The sequence below is a fragment of the Solea senegalensis genome, linkage group LG15, assembly GCF_019176455.1.
Source record: "Solea senegalensis isolate Sse05_10M linkage group LG15, IFAPA_SoseM_1, whole genome shotgun sequence".
In the NCBI taxonomy this organism is placed as follows: domain Eukaryota; kingdom Metazoa; phylum Chordata; class Actinopteri; order Pleuronectiformes; family Soleidae; genus Solea; species Solea senegalensis.
Genome location: NC_058035.1, coordinates 15081217 through 15096758, shown reverse-complemented (window position 1 = coordinate 15096758; position 15542 = coordinate 15081217). Strand labels below are relative to the sequence as shown.

At 42.9% G+C, this 15542-nt stretch overlaps 1 protein-coding gene across 1 annotated transcript in view; it reads right to left on the bottom strand.

Annotated features, from left to right (window-relative positions):
- The window catches only part of pcnx2 (pecanex 2), a 30063-nt gene extending 15774 nt beyond the window's left edge, over nt 1-14289 (bottom strand). The window contains exons 1-18 of the mRNA XM_044046296.1: nt 13817-14289; nt 11795-11997; nt 11070-11187; nt 10929-10965; nt 9073-9551; nt 8752-8946; nt 7236-7712; nt 6392-6566; nt 5617-5764; nt 5386-5528; nt 5046-5124; nt 4762-4894; nt 3040-3182; nt 1677-1830; nt 1267-1299; nt 847-1018; nt 645-755; nt 454-545 (exon numbers count right to left, since the gene is read on the bottom strand). Of these exons, the coding sequence (XP_043902231.1) occupies nt 454-545; nt 645-755; nt 847-1018; nt 1267-1299; nt 1677-1830; nt 3040-3182; nt 4762-4894; nt 5046-5124; nt 5386-5528; nt 5617-5764; nt 6392-6566; nt 7236-7712; nt 8752-8946; nt 9073-9551; nt 10929-10965; nt 11070-11187; nt 11795-11997; nt 13817-13969 (3045 nt within the window). The 5' untranslated portion in view covers nt 13970-14289. The remainder of the gene's footprint in view (nt 1-453; nt 546-644; nt 756-846; nt 1019-1266; nt 1300-1676; nt 1831-3039; nt 3183-4761; nt 4895-5045; nt 5125-5385; nt 5529-5616; nt 5765-6391; nt 6567-7235; nt 7713-8751; nt 8947-9072; nt 9552-10928; nt 10966-11069; nt 11188-11794; nt 11998-13816) is intronic.
- Nucleotides 14290-15542: the final 1253 nt, after the last annotated feature.

Below are 15542 nucleotides of genomic sequence, written 5' to 3'. Positions count from 1 at the left end.
TTTTAGACTGTGGGAGGAAACTGAAGATCCCCCGAGAAAAACCACACGGATACGGGGAGAACATGCAAACTCCATGCAGGAAGGACCTTGTTCCGACCAGGTTGCAAACCTGGGTCTTCTCGCTTATGAAGGCAAGAGGTCTAACCACTACACCAACCGTGTGGACCTCGTATCTAGAATGTTATTTTTATTATGTTGATTGCACACACATAAATGCAGTACAATAAAAGAAATGAGAGTGCAGTGGAAACCTCGAGAGGCTTATATGAAAACCACACTTGTAATACTAAGAATATAAAGTATATACACAATAGAAGAACTTCTATGAGTGACACTCCCTGACTAATCATATCTGCTATTCTTATTCTAGTCCTTTCACCAAGTTGAATACTATGACCACAAATTCAGTCACTTTCTTTGTGTGTGTGTGTGTGTGTGTTTGTTAACATCTACCTTGAGCGCTCCGAAGCAGAAGCCGTAGAGCAGAGACAGAGCAGTCAGACTGCGGAGGATGCTGTAGATCGCAGATATGAGACTTGTGGCAGCTGAGACACACACACACATTGGAGAGAAGACAAAACAAGACTTTTTAACATTGAGTCAAACATGTCAAAACACAGGTAACAGTAATTTTCTTTACCAACCTGTCCCTCCAAAAAAATGCATGTCAATCTGCTCCAACAGGTAGATTGTGAACGTGTTGATCTGAGGTAAGAGGCCAACCAGGAAGATGATTGGAAAGCAGTAGGTAAAACCTGTTAAATGTATAAAAGTTGACTCATTTTACGCTATGAAATAAGCAGGTGTATAAGCAGCAACATGACCGGCTGATATATTCATCCCTACCCACTAACAGGTCTCGTAAGAAGCACAAGACATCATGGCAGACGATGGTGACCCCGTACAGCGTGGACACAGGCAGGTCCTTCTGCCTCAACAGCAGCTCCAACAGCCAGATCAGAGTGCAGAATATACAGAAGTAGGCTGCTCGACTGTAGGCCACCAGCTGGTTGTGACCCTGGAGGAAACGCACACGTGGAAAAACACACACAAGTTAGGATGATATAAGGTTTCCAGCACAGTATGAGTAATGTGATGGAAAAAGGAGAGCAGCAAAAAAGCTCAGAACCTCAATAACGCAACAAATTCAAATTCAAATTCAAATTCAAAGGAGAATTGTTTGTGAAACTTTACAACCGAGACTGGAAACAAGCATATATGAGGGTAAAATAACTTTCTTGAGAGATTCAGTATCAAAATACTCACATGTGTTGGTGAAGCTGCATCTGGCTGAACACTCTGGAAAACAAAACCACAGACGCCAACGTTTAAAATCATTAAACAACAGGAACTGATAAATCTGCCCGTACATTTACTTAAAATCAATGTGCACCTAAAGTTGACATATTGATGTGTCTCATTGTCCATTCTAGCACTTTGATATAGTTATTTACCTTGTTTTATAGCTATTTATTCTCCTTTTATGACTAGGTGATGCATCTGTGCACCTGTGATAATAATATTGCATCTTCTGAGATGTAAATTCAATTAATTAACTACTCAACAATAAATGTTAACTGAGGACTTGACAAGAGCTGAAAATGAGAGACAAAAAAAACCATTACAATTCTGAGAATCTGTGAAATAAAAAGCGGGAAATATTCATAATAATTTACCTTAAGTAAGGAATACTGGCAGCTGGCGATGACCAGGCAAAACTGGAAGACCCAGAAGTCTTTGAAGCAGCCGTGGTTGAGAAGCACAAACCCGAGGAAGGAAACCATGAAGGCCATGAAGACTGCAACTAGATTCTCCAAAACATCTTGATTTCTATATAAAAACAGCGCATGCACAGACGAGGGTGGGTTACAAGACTGCACTCAGGAGCTATTAAAGAAGAACCTTAGACAACAACATAAGTGGAGTCTCTGAGAAACACTTTCAACAAACAACACATTCCTGTACACACGACAAAACCCTGCAGCACTTTAAGACAAAGACTGGCTCAGCCAAAGGACAAAACTCTGAGAGAAAAACAGAGCAACAGGGTTTATACCGAGCAACATAATGAGGATTGTCCTGAACTTTACATTTACAGAAGAACCAGCTCATCTGTCCACTTACATGTGATTAAGGAAGACAGATGGTTTGGAAGAGGACTAAAAGAAGCCATTTACGTTAAAACTGGAGAAACTATCACTCGACAGAAGAGGTGGACTAAGACACAGTCACTAGAGCAACACAAGTGAACTCCAACAATCAGGTGACCCTAACAAACCCTTTTTCACACCTCGGTTCAGGTGAAACTAACAACCTGAAACCGGGTCAGTGTGTGAATGACCTGCATTGATTCACATCATGACTCTCTACACAGAGTCTAGTTGCCTACAGTCAACTTTTGAAGATACAGTGACCTAAAGCAGTTTCGGTGTAACTGAATCATTAGACTCAGTTCATTAAAAAGATTTGTTCAGTACTTCCTGCAAGCACACAGTCATTGAACTGAAATGTGGCGGAAGGGGCTGTGATGTGGCTCGCTCAACACACCAGACTCCTCTGTTACTTTTGTTATTTTAGACATCCCCTTTCTAAATGTTGGACATTTTTCAGGATTCTTTAAGTCTTTTAACTGATCTACAGTTTGACTTTGTGCGCCTTGATTCTTGTGTCAGACGTCGCACTCCCGACTCATGACAGTCAGTATCAGGTACTATCTCTAATGGAAAAGCAAAAAAAAGTGCGGAGTCGAGCCGTGCCAGAAGTGTGGGGTGGAAAAGTGCACGTGCAACATGCACTTTTATAAACTATGAAGAAATTAGTTTGAACAACTTGAAATAAAATGATACAAAAAGTTTACTGAACTGAGAAAAACAAGATAAAGTTACAATATTTCCCTTTTTTTTAAGCACAAGAGAACAAACCTTCAGTGAGTTGCAACCTGCTTGTTTATTAGGTTTTGAAGGACACAGGAGAAATGAATGTAAAACCCCTGACAGCTGCAAAAACCACTGACAGTCGGTCCGGCATCTTGTGTATTACCTGTCCAAAAGAGCAAGTAGGGTGAGTCTGTCATATAAAATGTTGATCCACTTCCCAGGAAACAGTTCCAGTTTGTAATAAATCTTCCTGGTTGGTTTCTCCTGAGTGGAAGTGTCTGATGACTCATCCAAAGAGTCTTCTTCCTGCACACAAATACAAATCATTTGCAGCCACATACACACACACACACACACACACACACAGTTTGGCTTCCATGACTTGAGAGGACATTACATTGACTTACATTAATTCCCTGAAGAATTACACTAACCTTAACCATAACTACTACCTTAACCCAACCCTAACCTCATCCTAACTAATACAACATGTCTTCACCTTAAAATGTCCCCGCAATGTGACTGAGTAAGCAGATGTAGGTCCCCACAACATGAGTAATACCTGGAACACACACACACATTCAAATGCAACAACACAAGGGAAAGACAGATCTACATTTCAAACGCAGAACCGTTCATTTCAGTCATTATAGACAATGAAGCCGCATAGTGCAACATCTTTTTCACACACACACACACGCCCAAACAGGTTTGCACAGCTATTCTTCATAGGACAAACCTCACCAAAGCCGTTGCCCAAACCATAACCACTGACAAATGCACATCTAAATCTAACTTTAACCCGAGTCAGTGCTTATGCCACAAAAGCTCCTGTAAGCAGGCAACAAAAATGAGCAAGCACACACATACAAAGTGGTGCATTAATCATTCAGCAGGGAATCTGTGTTCTGTTGTTTCAACAGCTGATCCATGCAAACCATGCCTGTGCTGCTGGTCTGTGTCCAGCACTGATGTCGAGCCATTCGTGACGGGAAGTCAATGAGTTACGGCTGAACAAAGAGCAAACACAAAGGTTTGAAACCAATAACACATAATTATATCCACTGCTACATTTTCTCACTGAGTTATATCTCTCCACCAACTGATGATTAGTGACAGGGCATGAAATCACCTGGAGGACTGGATATCATATCGCACGTGTAATTGCATGCAAGTATTTGTGAGCGGACACATGATACAAACAAATAGTGAACTTTAGATAATAGGTTATTGGTAGACATTACACTCCATACTTGCATGCATACACTGCAAAGTATATGTTTGGAAGCAGGGCTTGACTGGTAATCTGGTGGGCTGGTAGACAACACAGATTCCCCACAGTGGATCATTCTTTCATTTCCTATACTGACACTTGGCCGACCCAATCATTTCTCTCACTAGTAGTCTTCCTATCTCTCCCTCGGTCTTTAGAGGTTCTCATTGTTTGGAGCAGACGTAGGGATCACTTCTAAAAATAAAGAAATGGATAAACCAAAGCACAACGGAGTAGCAGAGAAAATGTGGGCTTAAAAAAACGTCAGCCGTTACTCATGGATGCCCAAAAGTGCTCAAAAATGACGGACATGTTTACTGCTGCTTCATCAGCAAGGAAACCATAGAAGAGGGACAGGGACACCACGACAGGGCCAAGGAGGGATTGGGACACACAGGGATGCTGTGTGTGTCTCTGGAATTCCTTATGCTGTGAGGACCTAAATCTGTTTACACAGTCACATTATGAGGACTTGTCTTCTTATTGGAGAAAAATCAAGTCCCCATAACATCTGCAGGGATGTCTGTCTCACCAATGACGATGGCAAAAAACAAAAAGCCAGATTTTTGTGACATTCCAGCACTGGTTTACAGAATAAAAGCAGCTAGAAACCTGAAAGATCTCCGGGTGCGTCCTCCGAGGTCGGAGCCTGTGTGCGGGGATAATGCGTCGCTGGAAGGGGCAGTCCGTGTGACCCACCAGTCCGTCCTGGCACTCCGAGTTGGAAGAAGTCGACAGCAGGTCACTGGAGGTGCAAACACACACGCAAATATATTAAGGCTGATGCTAATTTGTGGAGTTAACCTGCATATTTGAGGTGAGCAAAATGAATGGAACCAGTGGACAAGAGTGAACAGGAAAATGACAATGCCGAGATTTAAAAAAGACATCGGTACCACATGTTGCCAGTGATGAGCTCAGCTCCTAGTGGCAGGTTAAGGGCTCTCTCTGCATACAGCTTTCGAGGCCTGTCCCCTGGTGAAACAAGCACATACAGCATAACTTGTCAGAAAATCTCTTTGTATAAGTGCAGTCATTTCATCACAAACTGCATATTTATGCAAAAGATCAAAACATGATCCAACCATCCTTCCTCACAGAGAGAGACTGCATTTGCAACATCTCACTGTTCTTTCTCATGAAATGTGACTCAAAACATTTTGTGTATCCCCATCACAGAGAAGCATTACATCTATCCAGGACCCACGCAAACACGGACGACTGGTAGCTGCTTACTGTGGACAGTATGGAAGGTGTATGCTTCCTCTTTGTTGGTAGCCTCTGGTCTGCAGATGACCTGCAGCATAGAACTCTCTGACTGAGAGGTTTGTGAGGGCAGGGAGTCATAATCTGGGTCCTTCTCTCTGTCTGTTTGTGGACTGGAGAAACCAGAGACCAGAGAAATACAATCAGTCGATAAACAGGATGCTCCATACGTGTGTATATACTATAATATATAGTACGTACCTGTCCGGGGAGACGATTGGGATCTGTGTGAGTGGCATAGCCTGCAGTGTGTCTGTAGGCAGGCTGGTGGGTGGTTTTGGTCTCTCAGTTTTGTCAGTGTCGGTCTTAGATAACGTATCATCTGGCCTGGAATTCATACTCAGATTCTCTGCAAATAAAACAAAAGGCAGAGTCTTTGGTGAGATCAAGAGAAACATTAAACACTGTGACGTCAAGCCACAGCCAATTGTTTCATTTCCAATCAGATGAGGAGGTCACAATGACACAGATATTTATCTCTGCTCCACGGTTCCCCTCAGTTTTAACGTGATTGTCCGGCTTATGTTGGTGTTTACGCCACCACAACTTTGCATTTCACTAAATATCTGTGTTGACTTTTTAAAAACCTAATCTTTAAATGCGTCAAACATTACCAAACGGCATGTTGGTCTGTTGCTTTGTTTTTCTTCGCCACCTAAATCACATGTATTGATTTACGCTCAGTCATCACACTGACAAAAGCAGCTTCAGGACAAGACTGTTCTTCTGATGCAGGTGCTTGTTGTCAGACAGACACGCAACAGCTGTCTCTAGCCCCAAGCATCAAACATGCCCAACGCAAAGCCTTAAAATGTGTATATGTGTGAGTCAGTGTTAAGTGAGCAGTTGTGTTGTTCTGTATAGACTTTTCTTGACTGACAGCTCCCTCGTCAACCACGTGAGTGTGCACTCTTTCAAACACATGTGAATATAAGAGGTGGCGGTCGATGAAAGAAACCTCCCAGCTGAGATTCACCTTCCTTCTCCTCTCCAACTTCCTGTTTGCCTTCCAGCTTCTCTTCTTCCTGCACGCTGGTCCCACACCCTCGGGTGCTGAGGGAACCCAACAAGGAAACAAACTCCAAGAAGTTGGATTCATTGGGGATCTGGCCCTCCTTTGCTTCCAGATCTGACTTGGAAGTGGTCATGGTCTAAAAGGGAGACAGAGTTGTTTGTGTGTGTGTGTGTGTGTGTGTGTGTGAAGATAGTGAAACAGAAATGGAAAACTGCCAACATACAGTATAACCCATTCCCAGTGGTCAAAGAAAACAGGGTTGTCAAACTCATTTTAGTTCAGAGGCCACATGCAGTGCAATATGATCTCATGGGGCCGGACCAGTAACACGACTGCATAATAATCTACAAACAAGAGCTCCATTTTCAATTTCTCCTTTTACAAAACACATGATGTACAACGGGAAATTTCTTGAGAAAAATACCTGTGATTTCTACAATATTTACCATGTAAACATTTCACAGTCGATTCATCCCACAGTCCAGATTGGACCCTCTGACGGGCCGGTTCTGGCCCACAGCCATATGTTTGACACCCCTGCTTTAACCAGCGTTTAATCATGTTTAATCGGCATTACTCTCAGGTCAAATACGTCTGCAATGCATGTGTGTTTTTATCAGCTATTCACAATCAGAATTCCTTCTTCATCTGCTACAGTGCAAATTCTGAAATGATTTCTAAGACTTGTGTTCATATTCCTGCTGTTACCATAGTCAAACTTTACTTTTTACAACTTTGGATAGTGTATTCACTTCAACTTACTTACATTTTGCGACTTATAGCCAAAATAATGTGAGTTACATACTGTGTTGTGTGAGCGGTCTGAAAGCAGCACTGCATCTTTCCCACTGTCCATGCTCAGTCCTCGGATGTGAGTCCGTCCTCCGGGCCCGTAGCGGCCCAGAGCTGGCGGCAGACGCAGGAACCCTTGCGAATCCACGTTAACATCCAGAGGGTCTGTGTCGTCAGGGTGGGAGTGGACGTCGATACCTGACGAGCTGTTTGTCAACAGCGGGCTCGGTAAGCTGTCGTTGGTCAGCGGCGGGCCGAGACGCTCCTGGTCTGGGTCTGGACAATCGAGTGTGGCAGACTCCGAGCTGGTCGTTTCCTTACAAAGATGAAACTCCTCGCTTTGACTTGTCACCTGTTGCTGTTTCGGTGTCAACTCTTCCTCTGAGACCGTGACCTCTTCTCCTCCCTCCACCTCCTGCCTCTCGTCCTCGGGGGAGTCAAAGGTGATGACAGGGATCTTGATGTGACATTCTCCTGCGTCCTTCTGAGCCTTGCAGGACACACAGAGAGAGACATGTCTTATACCCACACTAAGTGTAATAACATGACATTGAGAATTTCCACTTTCCACAAGTATGGCTTGTAAAATAAATCACTACATTTCTAAAGATAACAAAGATTTAACATTAAATCCTCAGATGTCTCAATACTAAATGTTTTACTACTGTTAATATCACATTTGTGCTGATATTTTTCAGTCTGCAGTCTTCACTCATGTCTCTCTAAAACATACTCCCTGTGCTTATTGAAGCATTTATGTCACATACAGGGTTGAGAGATCAAACTTTCTGGCGTCTATATTGGCAATTTGCTCCCTAAATAAATGAGTAAACTCGTCCGAGCACGTTTGTCGTACTGAAATAAAATACACGCCACTTTGTACTCGACACATCAAAGATGAAATGTTGTTGAAAGGTTTGGCAGATTCAAAACAATGTGGCGACAGCAGTCCTCGAGCTTCAACTCCCACAGAACTATTCCACTAAAAAACTACTCTCAGTGATTTTGAAACTCCTGGTTACCTTCACATCCATTCATCTCCCTCCTCCCTATGTCACCTCATGAACATTTTATTAGTGGAGGGGGGGGCATTTATTCAACAAACAGCCAAACCTCTCCAGCAGACAGAATCACCTCTTTGTAGAGTTCTGGCTCCTGATTGGATGAAATGTTGTGGGAAACTCTAATATAGTAGTTTCTCCTAGATTTACAATCAGACCCCTGAGACTGAGAGAGAGAGAGAGACCCAGGCCAGTGAGCAAACACTCTAACTCTGTGACAAGTGTCAGAATATAGAGCTGTTTAGCACAGACGTATCTCACAACTTTAACGTGTGGGTTACAGTGTGTAATGTTTGGTGACTGTTGTTGATGTTATTCTGTTTGGCCTCGTTGAACAGAAATGCTGTAAAAATAATTTGTGTGCTGCATCCTTCATCTAAAAGATGATCGAAACATCGCGATACAGAGAAGCCAGTCATGTGGCGCTGTCAATGAGCAGTGTATGAACTCATCCGACAGCCATCTAACCTGTGCGTTCTCCAGAATGCTCTGCTTGACACTCTCCTCCAGCCGAGCAGCAGTCTGAGGGTCGCAGCTCATGGTGATGATGATCTTGACTGTATCACTGTCATCCAGGTGAATTGACGCGGGCCCAGGGCCAGAGTTGTCTACCAGAACCACTTCAATCTCGTCAGAGCAGTACGTCTCCTCCAGTGGCCCACCCTGAAGAAGATGAAAACAGCTTACTAACACATGTATTGTTTTTTTTATCAAGACACAATAACAAGCATGAATTGAAGCACATGAATTCAAAGGTTGAAGTCCCAGTATGTCAAATTAAAACAGTACCTGTGCAGAAGGTTCTGAGACGTCAATAAAATCCTCCTGATTCTCCCGGGGAGTCTCCAGGGAGTTGTTGTTGTCATCCGAGAGCTCTTTTTGTGCATCGTTCTCCTCCTCACTCTCCTCTTCACTCCCCTTCGAGGAAGGCAGACCTTCATCAGCTGTTTCCCTGTCTACAGTCTCTTTCTCCCCTATTGTGTCTTGCTCCGAGACTTTCTCTGCCGTTCGTCCCTGCTCTGATTTTTCTCCGTCTGCACTCTGTAGATCCATTCCTTCTTTTGAATCTCCATTTTCACTTATCCCCTCATCCGTCTTTCCTGTCCCTGTCTCCTCTCTTCCCGCACACGATGGAGGCCTCTGCTGCGCCTGCAGCAGCGGGGCGGCCTGGTCAGGATTGGGACTGGACAGGTCATCTGGAGAAGGCTCTGGACTTAAGTGGACTCCTTCCTCCACAGGCTTCTCCTCTGCATTACTCTTACCCTGCTCTAGAATGAAATAATACGAACATTGAATTATATAATTCCTGCACTTGAAGTGTTAAAGCTGAATTTGGTCCAGTAACTGCAAAAGGTGGATTCATCTTCTCATTTTTTTTTTTATCACCTGTTCCAAATAATTAGGTCATACTGTGTATTTACGGGAAGACATTCTGGCTGACAAACTGGTTCACTTCTAAATCTGTACATTTCTGAGCACATGCACAGCAAAGGTGATTTGTGGTGAAGGAAGTTGTCCATCAACATTAGTGCAGGGGGTTGGGGGACAGGGTTGTATTCCACTGTATACGAAAAAGCACAGAGAACACTAGTTCCCCAAATTACAAACAAGTTTTACAGTAAATAGCAACAATAACAGGCTATGTGAGACACTGTATCCCACTGTTTAATGAAAGATGTCTTCTTATAAGTAGTCGTACTGTGTCATGAATGTTTCTGCAGGTTACGAGTACGTCCAGCTGTCTAAGTGACTTGAAAATGTCAATAGTAAAAATAACCTTTGTGATCCAGTGCTTTCGACTGTGTCCCTCTTTCTGTTGCCCGCACTATTCTAATATAAAAATCTGTGCAGATATTTTCTAACCCAGTCAAAGTTCTGTCAAATTTCCAAACACAGTTGTTGCAGAGTATCCAAAACTGTATCAGCAATCAGAGATAACAGCACTCTGCAAAGTCCCAACATTAGTGTTATAATAATGACCGTAACAGGAACTTTCTAACACCTCTACCCAAAATCTGCCCACCTTAGGAATGGGGTTTAGTAAGTAAATTAAAACCAACAATAAAATAAAAAAAATGTAGGCCTAAAAAGCCATGTTTTAGAGATTCTAAGAATGTATTCAAAGAAACCGTCATGAGCCAGAGTGATGAACTAGCAGAGATACTGAAGCCCTGCCAAATGAAGAAGCCATTTTTACATGTTTTGCACTTTTCCCAAAATGTGTTGTTGATGAGTGTTGACTTCAAAAAAGGTTTTCTTCTGAAGTGTAGGCATGAAAAAGCACTTTAAGGGCCCTATATCAAATCAAACCAAACTCCCTCTTAATGGTTCATAAAGTGCTGATCTAAAATTAAAAGAAGCATTTGCAGTAAGATATGTAGCCTTATTAGGTGACAATGGTGACGCTGCAGTCTCCTGGATTAAGCCAGTGGTAGAATTTAAGGTGGTTAATTCAAAACACTGTCATCTCGGGTCCCTTTCAGCTCAGGTCCTACACAGTTGCCTGTATTAACTCCATGTCTGTCTGTATTCCTAGTGAAATGGCACATACTGGTGACTGCAGAGGCTCATTTATTTACTCAGATTTTTCATTTCACAGTTATCTGAATGTTTTTCAAACCCAAAGAGATTAAAATCAGCATCACCTTCCAACGTCTTCCCCTCCTCAGACTTCGAACAGTCCTGAGTGGAGAGGAAATCAGAAACACGTGATTAAAATTAAGAAACAGTGCAGGACAACGCGTTGTTTCCTATTGTGCGTGTTTACATTGGCAGGTGTCACTCACCACCCCAATCAGGCCGGGGTCGGTTTCCGTCTGTTTCACCGTCACCTGGATCACCGGACTGGGGCGCTTGCAGGCCAACATCGTCATGGCAACACTGTCTGGGACCGTGCTGCTCTTCCTGTTAGAGAAAGAAAAATGTGGCAAAGTGACAGGGAGTCTACGTGAGCGCAAACATGAAAACCTTTCAAGGAAATAATCCATCTCATTTCATTGTCTCTCTTGTTTGGTCTACAAACCAGAAATCACTTTCACTTCAATTAAAAAAGAAACAGGGACCAGGAAGCAATGGGTTTTCTTTTTAACATTTTCAACTTTAACCTCTTTTGTGCATTTACAGTGACGTGGGCCAATGCATTGCTGATGCACACATAGCATAAACTGTAAAAAATAAAGGTCATTCAGAGGAAGAAAAAATATGATTAATTGTAAAAAAATGAGGATGCCTGGTATGGTATGGCATATTATAGGATATTTAGAATAACTAATGGCTTTATTCTGAAAGGAACACTCAGGACTGAATGTATAATTTCATGTTAATAATTAAAATTCATCTATGGGGATTTAGCCCTCTAGCCTAGATTTTGTAATGACTAACCTGGCAGAGGATTAGCTGGAGGCACAAGGAGCAAAAATGCAAATTTATTAAACAAATTCCTCTGTATTCCCACTAATGCATCTATTTATGTGAGGAATTCGGGGGATTCGGCTACTTCAGACTGGTTTACCTGATGCTGGTGGGCAAACAGGCCTCCGACGCATTACTTTTCTTCTCCTGGGCCTTGCTGAGGTCAGAGAGGCTGCTGCGGACCACTGCCTCACCCTCATCGAACATCAGATGCAGCCGGTAGTTGGCCATCTTGATGAGGATGAAGAAGACAGTGATGGAGGTGCAGTAGATGCTCAGGGCCATGGTTGTAGGCGGCAGGGCCTGCAGAGAGGAGAGGAGGGGAGCTTCATCATTTTTCAAATTAACTTATCTTCTGACTCCATCAGAGTCAGCGTCTGATCCGGAAATTCAAGATGAAGCAGATTTGGAACCCTCTATTCTCGTGAGTTCTGTCAAAGGTAAAGTATTTTCAGTCACTCCGCCATGCTGCTCCTCGTGTATATCACAGACTCAGTGAACAACCAGATTTGATTTGATTACTTAGAGGATGAATGATTGATCCTCAGGAGAGAAATGGCTCATAGCAAGAAACAGGAAGATGAAAAACAAAGCATCTGCCTCATGCTGATCGGACATCTTTCCTGCTGTGTCAGATATCAGACACTTAGTTTATGGTATGTCTATATTGCTCAAGTGAGACTTGTGCTTTTTAACTTTCCCAGCCATCACTTCTCTTGTGCTGTGTATATTCTACACTCACTCATCTTCTGCCACTTTATCCTCCACGTGAGGGGGGCAAAGGTGACACAGGGCAAAAGGCTATGTCCAGGGGTAGACACCTGAACAGGTGGCCAGTCCATCACAGGGACACTCACACCTACGGTCAATTTAGTGAGTGTCCAATCCGTCTAATCCCCAAATCTGTATGTTTTGTCTGTAGGAGGAAACTGGAGAACCTACACACACGGGGAGAACATGCAAACTCCATGCAGAAAGGACCTTGTTCCGACCAGGTAGCGAACCCGGGTCTTCTGCATATTCTACACACCTGATAAAAACCCAATGTACTTGAATTATGAAACATCTGAGAGAGCGTGTGTTGTTTACACAGGGGAACTGCTGCTTTCAATCACAAAGTGAAAACTGACAGTGACAACATTTCTGCACAAACTCAGTGGCAAAACACAGAATGTCTGTACTACCTGTACTTTCATGTGCGTCCATGTGTGTAAATGCACCTATGTGTGTAGCCTGTATAGGGATAAACCTAAATGTGCACTCTATTTGGATTATTTTCTTCCTTCTAGAACCTGTCTACAGTTACCTCCCTTCACTGATCCAATGTTGCTTTACTCTTTTTCTCACTTGATATGAAACAAATCACTTACCTTGTGACACAGGATGTAAATTCAGCTACACTGAGAAACAAAGAGGAAAGCCATGTGGAGCTGATATGAACTCATCTGACAATGGTTTGAATGTAATTGTTTATATTTAAAAAGTTCTGCACTTCAACCCTTTCAGCACCATTCAGGTGTTGTTGATGCCATCACACAATCAATCAGTTTAAAGGGTGGATTTATATGTACACTATTATTTGTAGTCAAGGGTCAATGTGTTTGACCTATAGCTGCAACTCTTCCCTTTATTCTTGTTGTCATCTTTAGGGTGAACACACAAAGGTCTTGATATAAGATATTATTCGGGTGAGCTGGGACAGGAAGAGTAAAGTGAAACACATTTAAAGCATCTTCATAGCCTTCATAACCAAACCCCAGATGAAGGTTCCTCACACTGGGAGTAAAACAGCCCGTGATGCGCCTACTATTCCAGAGGCCGTGACATGAAAATACACTATGAGTGAAGCACTGTTTCCTCCTTGCTCTCACGCTGCCTCATCCAAGGGCAGCCATGCGTTCCATCACTGCATACAGGAAGAAACACTGCGACAGTGCCGTTTTTTTCGACCCTCTTTCCGCCTGTAGCAGCCAGACAATTAAAGGATGTCAAAGAGCCGCGGCGTGTTGATCCAGGGATGGAAAAACGAGCGTATGAAATCAAAAAGGTACCTAAAGGAACAACTCACAACACCCTCCGAGGCCTCGGACGTCATGTTCCCTGAATTTCAATAAAAACTCACCAAATGTAGAGACAGGGGCAACATCAGGAGGAATATCCACAGATAGAGGTGGCAGGAGTTGTTGAATTTGTTCTGGTCCGGTTCGTGGTACCAGCCTCCGGTCAGAGATGCCCAGACTCCCTGGCGCAGGGTCTGCACCACCTGGGAGCCCATCTCTCCTCCTCCTCCTGCTCCTCTCTCCTCCTCTCCGCTCAGGCTGGACGGACGGATGGTGATGATGATGACGGTGATGATGCTGCTCGTCTACAATGAAATGGTCTCCTCTCTAACGCGTGCTACAGTCGCGATGTACGCCTCCATGTTGGTGTGATGCAGCACAGCACGACTCCTTCTCCTCCTCTTGCATGCCTCGTCGGTTTACCTCGCTGCTGCTGCTGCTGCTGTCGTCCTCTCTGCTGCCTCTTCCCATCCCACTGTCGGTTCATCCATCGCTTTTGCTGCTGCCGCGGTCCTCATCCTGTCCTCTTCTCCTCTCTCTCTCTCTCTCTCTCACAGGCTGCATGTACACAGATGCGCTGCTCTGCCCGCCTCCCCCTCCCTCTATCCATAAACTATCTCATGATCATGATGATTATTATTATTATTATTAGTTGTACTAGCAGTAGCCTTAGTAGTAGTAGCACTGCTTGCATGAATGTGGAGAAGGCATATTCTATTCTATTATTATATTATATTGAATGGTGCATATTAAAACCTTGCAAGTGCAACATCGATTGAGTAACAGTGTTCAAAGGAAGGATTTTGTGAGAGTGTATGTATTATTATTATGTTGTTATTATTACTACTATGTTGTTATTAATATTATTAAGACAAGATAAGATTTTTAAGATAAGAAGGCCTTTATTAAAAATCGACAGTCACAGCAGCAAAGACATTGAAGACAAAGATAAATAAATAATTAACTTGCATTTCCATATTATGTGAAAGTACAATATAGAAGGCTATATTAACAACATACAACCATAAAAAGTTAAACTGAATCTACAATATATACAGTATGAGATTGATATTTACAGTATAAAAAAGGGCTGAACATGAGATATTGTACATGAATATTGCACTAATGTAAAGTGTATTATTTATATTGCACGTATTATTATTATTACTATTATTATTATTGGTAGTAGTAGTAGTAGTAGTGGTATATCCATACATTGGCTATAAGCTAATCAGTATGCATGCATGTGGTGCGCCTCTATTCATATCTATTGAATTCTATTCCATTGTTAAGATCACTATTGTGTGTAGACATGCCCTATATGTTTAAATTGCATGCGGTATATTATAGGCTGTGGGTGTGTGTAGCTGGTATTCCTCATGTCGTGGGGACCTAAATCTGTTTGCACAGTCACATTATGAGGGGTTGTCTTTCTTATGGGGACACCGTGTGTGTGTGTGTGTGTGTGTGTGTGTATGTGTTTAGTGTGCTAGGGTTAGGGATTATTAGAGCTAGGTTCAGAATTGGTGTTAGGCATTTACTTGAGATGGTTAAGATTGGGGAAATAAACTAATGGTGAATGCAGTGTCCATGGATGTCCTCACAAGTGCAGGGAGACGTGTGTGTGTGTGAGAGAGAGAGAGAGAGAGAGAGAGAGGGAGATATTATGGACCACTATTCCTATAATTTCTCAGAGGGAGCGCGCTCTCCTCACACATTCCTACAGTGGCTCCTCCTCCTACACCCCACCCCCAAAACACCAGACCCCTCTGACACGCTGACCACGTG